The sequence below is a fragment of the Vespa velutina genome, chromosome 19 (assembly GCF_912470025.1).
Source record: "Vespa velutina chromosome 19, iVesVel2.1, whole genome shotgun sequence".
Classification (NCBI taxonomy): Eukaryota; Metazoa; Arthropoda; class Insecta; order Hymenoptera; family Vespidae; genus Vespa; species Vespa velutina.
Genome location: NC_062206.1, coordinates 3,734,934 through 3,743,211, shown reverse-complemented (window position 1 = coordinate 3,743,211; position 8,278 = coordinate 3,734,934). Strand labels below are relative to the sequence as shown.

General features: G+C 28.3%; 2 protein-coding genes across 6 annotated transcripts in view; both read right to left on the bottom strand.

The window, feature by feature from the left end:
- Positions 1–2,329: 2,329 nt before the first annotated feature.
- On the bottom strand, positions 2,330–6,559 carry LOC124955657 (solute carrier family 12 member 9). Its single transcript, XM_047510403.1, has 10 exons — positions 6,385–6,559; positions 5,825–6,104; positions 5,567–5,701; positions 5,135–5,472; positions 4,823–5,036; positions 4,483–4,752; positions 4,197–4,404; positions 3,321–4,121; positions 2,751–3,185; positions 2,330–2,665 (listed from the first exon to the last, which is right to left on the bottom strand). Exons 2-10 carry the CDS (start codon positions 6,090–6,092, stop codon positions 2,467–2,469), a joined length of 2,868 nt encoding a protein of 955 aa, XP_047366359.1. The 5' UTR covers positions 6,093–6,104; positions 6,385–6,559; the 3' UTR covers positions 2,330–2,466.
- A 213-nt stretch (positions 6,560–6,772) lies between these two features.
- LOC124955656 (zinc finger protein 423 homolog) overlaps positions 6,773–8,278 on the bottom strand; it is a 52,261-nt gene continuing 50,755 nt past the window's right edge. For all 5 annotated transcript variants that reach the window (XM_047510399.1, XM_047510401.1, XM_047510402.1 and 2 more), the window contains one exon: positions 6,773–8,196. In XM_047510399.1, the coding sequence (XP_047366355.1) occupies positions 7,777–8,196 (420 nt within the window). In that variant the 3' untranslated portion in view covers positions 6,773–7,776. The remainder of the gene's footprint in view (positions 8,197–8,278) is intronic.

Below are 8,278 nucleotides of genomic sequence, written 5' to 3'. Positions count from 1 at the left end.
TAAAAGATGCCAAAGTATCGTTCAGCTGGTGTAACACTAGATGGCGCCAGGGATATTAAATATAAATTTTTTAATAGTTTTAATAGTAGCGGTACCCGCACTAGATACCATCAGGGATATTAAACATGTGACGACCTCGTTGCAACTGTTATGACTCCTCCGCCAAGCATATAACTAACACGCCTCGACGCCATCAAACATACACGTGAGAAATCAACCAAACAAAATGAGAGACAACAAGAAACATTGAAAATAGAGATGAAAAAGACGCCGGCATTATTATTCTTATTCTTTTAAAGTTATTATCTTAAAATTATTATTCTTTCTTCGACTCTTCTAGAGATCACAGCCATAGCTACTGGAAGTCATAGTCTGATTATATATCAAACATAGTTAAATAAATATATCACTATTTATTACTTGATGTGCAGAGTTCTTTCTACATAGCAGGTTATCAATGATAAAACCCACATTTTTTATATCCTTGGCTCCATCTAATGTGGGAAAGAGTTATTGTATTATTATACCGATATTCTTTTAATACTCCTTGCGCCATCTAGCGTGTAGATCGGTACTAAGTAAAACGGACATATTGTAGGTTTATCGTTGACAACCCATTATGTAGAAAGAAATTTTGCAGTAACAATTGTGATATGTTTATTTAGCTTTGTTCAGCATACAGTAGGTATAATTAGACTATGACTTCCATCAGCTATGGCTGTGGTTTCTAGAAGAGTCGAAGAAAGAATGATTTTCTTTGTGTTTTTTTTCGTTTCCTTTGTTTCGACGTCTTTTATCATCCTTTATTTTGTTTGGTTGGTTTCCCGCGTGTGCGTTTGGTAGCGTCGAGGCGTGTTAGTTATGTGTCTTGCCGGAGGAGGCGTAACAGCCGCGACTGGGTTGCCATAATATTAATACCTTTTCCGCCATCTAGTGTCCAATCATTAAATGAACAATATTTGCGGGCTTTTTATTCCACGATCTCCATTATTATCATGTTATCCTATTACAAATCGAGCATTTTTGCGACAATATGGCAATAGATCATAGAGGATAGGGATTTATATATATAGATATATCGAATACATTGCTTTTACTTCAAACTTTAATAATTTATTTCTTTAATTATTAAACATTTGTTATTAACTTTTATGGTCTTATATTATTCCTGAAGGTCTATGAAACATTTGGAAGATCTAAATATTCATAATTTTTTCGTGATAGTGAAATAAATTATAATTTTAACAAGTAATATGTAGATAAACATATATATAGAGAGTTAATTATGGTTCAACCATTAATAGATTGATTTCTTTTGTAAAAATAAATAGATATCAAAGAATATAGTTCTGTAAATATAGAATTATATTGTTTAATTGTAAAATGAAATTTGTGTTGAATTACCCGCGTATTCAATGCTGTTAAAAAAGAATACTTTATCTAAGTAAATTTTATTCTATAATTCTCATTTAAAAAAAAAAAAAAAAAAAAAAAGGATCGGCTCTTTCTGATTGATCCATGGATTATCCTCCGTATATCTTAAAATCATCGAATCGTACAATCGTTCTTAGATCTAAAACTGACATACTTTAAAACATTTCGAACATAATTATGATCGAATAAAAGTAAACAAGAACCGAAGATAATACTTTTCTGTAGATAAATCTTATTACATAAAGGAAGTTTACATTATTAAAATGCAATGGCAATAATTAGATATTATTTTTATTTTAATTATTCTGAGAGTAAATCAATGTAGTTTGAAATACTATCAAGAGAAATACATATGTTTATTTGTTACAATAATATTTTAGGAATTAGTAAATAAGATATGTTATTCTATGAATGATTAAATTTCATTACACTGTATGTATTTCACTTATTTATGTGCCAACCATCTTCAAATAATATCTGATGATTTCTAAGTATTTCTATTCTTTCGATAATTTTTTACACTGTCTTTATCTATTTAAAGAATAAAGATTAATTGAAATGTAGTAAAAAATGTAAACCCACATATTTTTGTATATGAAATATATTAAGATAGATACATGATTAATTTTTGATAAATGTATCTTTTACAGATTTCCAAAATATTCCTATGCGGAAAATATTTTATAGAATAAATTTATCACAGTAATATAAGTCACATGATGTCAGTAAATTAAAATTTAGTCGTGAGTGTAAAGAATATTATAAATATTTTCGTAAAGCTTAAAAAATTACTTATTGCTCTTATGAGATTATATTACTATTTAAATAAAATCATTTTTGAATTATTAAATACTTTTATATCGAATAACTTTAACATTATTTATCATTTTGTGCATCAGTTATAATAAATCAATTAATTAAATTATAATGTAGTTATTACAATAATTTAAAGCATAAATATTTAATGCATAAAATGATACTATTATTTATCAAAGTAAGATATTAATTTTTTTTTTCTATGCTTTGATATTGCTACAAAGTTGTCGATGTAACAGCACTGACGCCATGTACTAAAACTATCGGTGGTAAATCCATAGTCAATTCTGTTAATAATTGAAGGTATTGTCGATACATAATATTTTCATCCCATGTATTCGATATAGGTGGTGCTGGTAAATATATAAAAGTTGTTGTTGTTTGACTGGAATGTTGTTTAATTAACTGATTAACACTGAAATACATAAATGTAAATATTTTTAAAACCTTAAATATCATATAAGAGAAAATTGTATATTATGTTCATCGTATATAATCACCTCAATATATAAGTTTTAGAGACATTACTCAAGGTATTATCCATATTTTCAGTACCTGTCTCGTACTGTGTATCCAATTTTGGCTCGATAAGAGATCTGCCCTTTAGACCACTTATTTGCGCTTCCCAATTAGGAATTTTCTTAATCGATGCCGAGATCCTCAAAACATTTAATAATTTTTTTATTTTATGCTCGTTTGAGACTTTGGGAAATTCATTGATAGAACTTTGCGACTCTGAAAAGCTTAAACTTGTACTACTACTGTCTGCAATTTCACAATGGAATACTCTAAGATGTAAATTTTTCCACACAGGAACCATATTTATAATGCATGCTAGTTGAAGCATAAATAACGAAGTTGTATCGAATGGATCTTGATCGGATGGTTGGAAGAAGTTCACTGGCCATACATCAATGTACTTAAGATTTGAATTTCTGCAAAGTTATATTATATTATATAATAATAATGCGAGATATATCTATTTATAATACTTTATCAAATATTTAACAATATATACAATATATCTAATAATATATCTAACAATATATATAATAATATATACAACTTACTTCGAAATCTGTGATTTATCAAGCAAGTGGAAGTTTCTGCATAAACACAAGTTCTTTTTCATTCTTAAAACATCTGAACACATTCCAACATATTGTACTGGATCCACATTTTTCTCTGTACCGCCGGTTTGCCTCAATGGAAATATAACATTGTTAGAAACTCCAATGTTTTCGTTAGCATTCTCAAATATTGCAGTTGAATATTGGGAATCGGTGAAAAAATTTCTTGGTGTTTCTTCGTCATAAAAGCCAAGAATAATTGTATTTGGTTTCATTGCACCCATTCCAGATATTCTTATTAAATGATGTAATCCTTCACGGACCGTTTTTGTAACTGTTAGTTCTACAAATGCTTTCACTTTCATATGATCGACTAAACTCAACCAGTGAGGATATTCTTCTATTGTAGGATCAGCATTTTGTCCAGTAAAATCTCCAATTTTTACATGTCCTATAACATATAATCCTCCTTTCTTCAAATCGTTTACAAAATCTATAAGAGGACATGCAGATCTTGGCGAAGCAACCATCAAAAGCATTTGCGGTCTCCAAAATTTAACATGGTCTTTGCGAGAGTCTAACATTAATAAATATTTTCTCACTTGATGAAATATTAATGCTTGTGAAATACTACCCCATGGTGCATTTTTACTCGGTGAGAATAAATGTAGTACGATTATTAAAATTAAACATAATATTATACTACTCGATGCGTAAATACTGTTTATTACAAACATCATAATTAATGTTCCAAGAAGACCTATAGTAGCAGTATGCCATGTAAAATAATTAAATGTTGGTCTGCAATTATGTTAAATATTGATTATGTTTTTATATAGATAAGTATAGATTTTTATAAGAATGTAAAATGCTTACCTGAAATTTGGGGCACTTGCAAGTTCAAGTCCAAGACAGGCTAAATTAGTTGCTAAATAACTTAAAAGAAATAATACTGAATTGATTTGAGCAATTGTATTCAAGGAACGAATAAGTAAGATTATTTGTACAAGACTCCATGATGTAAATACCGCAGCTATTGGATTTCCTTGCCATGTACCTTGTACAATAAAATTTAATCCTGAACCTAAATAAAAAACGCATACAAGAATGATGTAAAAATTTCTTAATATGTGTTTATGAAGTATATAATTTGATCATTTACCAAAGACATTATCTTTTGCTAATGCTTCCAATACTCTACTTGAGCCAATTAAGTTACTCAAACCAGCACTGAACGTCGCTGTCAATATACCAACAGTAACAAATGGTGGCCAAATATTTATTGGCATCATATACATAAAATTATTTTGTAGTAAAAAGCGACTTGTAGTCGCAGCTGTCAAAATAGATAGTAGTATATAACATAGAAAAGTAAATAATACTGCTGATAATGTTCCACGTGGGATGTTTGTTCCAGGATTTTTTAATTCACCTGTGATTGTGAATATTAAAGTAATTATAAAACATATAATTATAATGTAAGAAATTTTAGCGATATTTACCACTCATATTTGCTCCAGCCATAATGCCTGTTACACCGCTGAATAGTACGCCAAATACACTAGCAAAATCAGTCATTGTACCAGGGCTCGTATAATCTGCACTATAATTTGAATATAAATTATTTGCAAGGGTGGAAGACAAAAGTCCTGTATATGATCCATTCACATGTTCAGTAGCATTTTGTACTAATGTATTTGCATCTGGTATTGATATCTACAAATATATAATTAATCCTTTTTATATATTCTTAAAACACTAAAAAATATAATCATTATCAATGTTATATATTATTATTATACTAATAATCTGACCTCCATAGGCCCTCCTACTAAAAAACTTATGAAAACACTTCCAAGACAAATACAAACGACTGCTAGAATGGCAACACTAGTTTTTGCAAACATAGCAGCTCCTATTAGACAAACTAAAAGATTGGCTGTATTTAACAAAGAACGATAGAGAAATAGCCACCATCGACCATTTGGTATGAATGTATTTTTTCCAACTAAATATCCAGAGGGACCAAAATTTTCTACTAAGCCTTCGGCACAACCAGAAATGCAAAGTGCGCTTGATACAATATTTGCCATGAAAAATAATGTACCAATGGAACCACCGAATTCAGGTCCTAATGTACGACTGATCATAACTATATAATGTATAGAATAATTTAGAAAAATATATACTTATTCAGAAATACGGCCAATTATAAAACTTATATGTCATATATTATGCAAGGATACAGTATGCGCCACCTCCTTCCACTGCTCCATTTGTTGATATAGCACAAACAGATGCAACGGTAAAAAGTAGAATTCCATAGGCAATTATAAATTGTATTAGAGTTACAAATAATCCTGCATTTCCCACGATATAGCCTGCAATATATAATATATTACAATGTTAAACTGTATTAAATTTCTAATGTGTGAAATCCAAATTAATAATATAAAGACATGTGTTTCACATTTAAATAATAAATATTTATATCTCAAACTTACCCATACGTATGAAAACTAAGGCACTGAACATGGATAGTGTGACAGGACTGAATACACCAGCAAAAGTCCCTAATGTACGTGTACTATCAACACCAAGACTACCAAATTCAACATATCCTTCTCCATCGGTACGTGGCGTTTTACCAATTTTAAATATGCTGCTAAGCCTTTGAAATACATTTCTGGTACTGATCAATGGTGCTTTTTCACTTGTAATTCTTATATGTACAGGTTCAGCATTTGTAGAACCAATCTCTGGTGCAATCATATTGCAAGTTTTCTTCAAAGATAATAAGCAGAATTAATTATACATATTATTATACATAGAAGACATATTACTATGTATATAAGGCAATTATATAAATTGAATTAAAGCAATATATACATATGCATACATACACACGTCGTTATGTGTGTGTGTATTAATATTTTATAATAAACAAGTTCAATAATGAACATAATACTGATGAAATTTTATCACCACATGTTTATAAAATAATAAAAAAGGTTATGATTATGGATTAATTTTCTGTTTATATACTTAAATATGGATAACTTACTCAATTCTTTGTTCTTCGCATAATAAAGTATATAATTATAGACAATCACAATTCAATTAGTCACTAAGTTATGATGTCATGCGTTAAAACGTCATATTAAATAAATAGATGTTTGAGGTTAATAAACTTATTCCAAAAAATAGGTATCGTTTTTCCTTTTAGTCATGGACAATAAATAACACGGATGTAATATATGATGGTAATTTTTATTCTATGGAGTGTCTTATCGATAGTTTTCTTCTTTATTATTTTCGGATAACTTTACTTTATCGACAATATATAAAACTCAGAAAACCGTAAATGTCGATAAGAGATAAAATCGAAAACTGCATTATCAATTATAGGAATAAAATACAAAGACCTGAAAAAAAATAAAGAGAAGAAAAAATAAGTTGAACATATAATAGTATTCTTTTATTTTTTCTTTTATAAGACATTGAGTCAACAAATGGTTAAATTAATATTTATTGTGGCGGATAAGTTTGAAAACAATGATTTATTTTTGCAATAGATCTACCTTATTGAACTTAAGTTTATTGGACAGGTTATTGCATTTTCTTATTTGTAAATACCACTCATTTTATAATTTATGTTATTGACTAATTGAAAGAGCTTTCTTAATATTTTTGCCAATAATATATTATATCTATATATACATATTATATATAGAGACTATGACATAATTTTCCTCTACTATAGAATTTTAGCAGAGAAAAATGAAATGTAATTTATATTACAGCTGATGTGTCTGTTGGGTATATTGGTAATTTATGCACATTGTATTTTATCCTAATACAATTAGTAACTGTATGTAAATCAGAATGAAAGCAACAAGAAACAAATTTTAATAAAGCATTAATAATAACAATTAATGTGTTTTACAATTGTTAACACGAGCATTTTTAAACTTAACGCGATAAAGATAATTACATATTCCCAAATATAATGTAAAGTTTGTGTAAGCCTTATGTTATATGTCATATAACATTAATATTAAACATAACGACTTAGGTAAGATGAGTTCTCTCAGTACATATTTCTAAAGTATATTATTATATTTTTAAAACAAAATTAAATTTCTCATTATATAAAGTTTATGTGTATAATATGATTATTTTAATAATAACAAGATATGTAACGTACATTACAATCTTTTAGCAACAGTATATTTTTTGTAAATAGATTGTCTTAAATACATGTAAAATATTATCGAGAAAAAGGAATGTTTCCTATTTATTATTAGGTTCAGCGAAATGACGACATGCATGCAATTTCAAGAAAGAAAAAAAAAAAAAAAGAAAAAAAAAAAGAAATAACAAAAAGAAAAAACGAAACCTGTTTTGTTATAATCATTTTATGTTTTCAACAAATTTTATCTCCTAATTTAAGGAATCACGTTTCTTCCTTTTCAGATTCTATCTGTTTATTGACTTCAATTTTCAAAGTTGTCCTTTTTTGCTCTGATTCTTCTTTATCTAACTTTTCTTGTTCAATTTGTCCATCTACATTAACTTCTTCCTCCTCTTCATCTTCCTCTTCTTCTCCTTCTTGTTGTTCTTCTTCCTCTTCGGTTCCTTGTAATAATTCTTCTTTTATAGTAATGTTTTCATCGAACTTACGATCCTCACTATTATTAATTTGGTTATTTGTTTCTAACATATCTTTTATCGTTTCAGGCAATGCAGAATTTTCTTCGATACGATGAAACATCAATACGTGATGATCTAATTCAGCTTTGAAAAAGAACTTTGAGGTACACTTCGAACAATCGTAAGGTCGTGCATTTAAGCCATGTTCTTGCAACATATGATTCTGTAATTGGGAAGCAGTTAAATAATATTCTTATTAATAAGTCACGAGGCAAAATACAGCTAATAATAATTTATGTTTTAAA

Bases quoted from the DNA above. Each gene is read 5' to 3' on its own strand.
- LOC124955657 (XM_047510403.1), bottom strand. From the start codon at position 6,092: ATGATTGCACCAGAGATTGGTTCTACAAATGCTGAACCTGTACATATA. The intron at 4,753-4,822 runs GTAAATATCGCT...TCACAATCACAG, and splicing joins GGCTGGAGCAAATATGAGTG to GTGAATTAAAAAATCCTGGA. The intron at 4,122-4,196 runs GTAAGCATTTTA...ACATAATTGCAG, and splicing joins GCAAGTGCCCCAAATTTCAG to ACCAACATTTAATTATTTTA.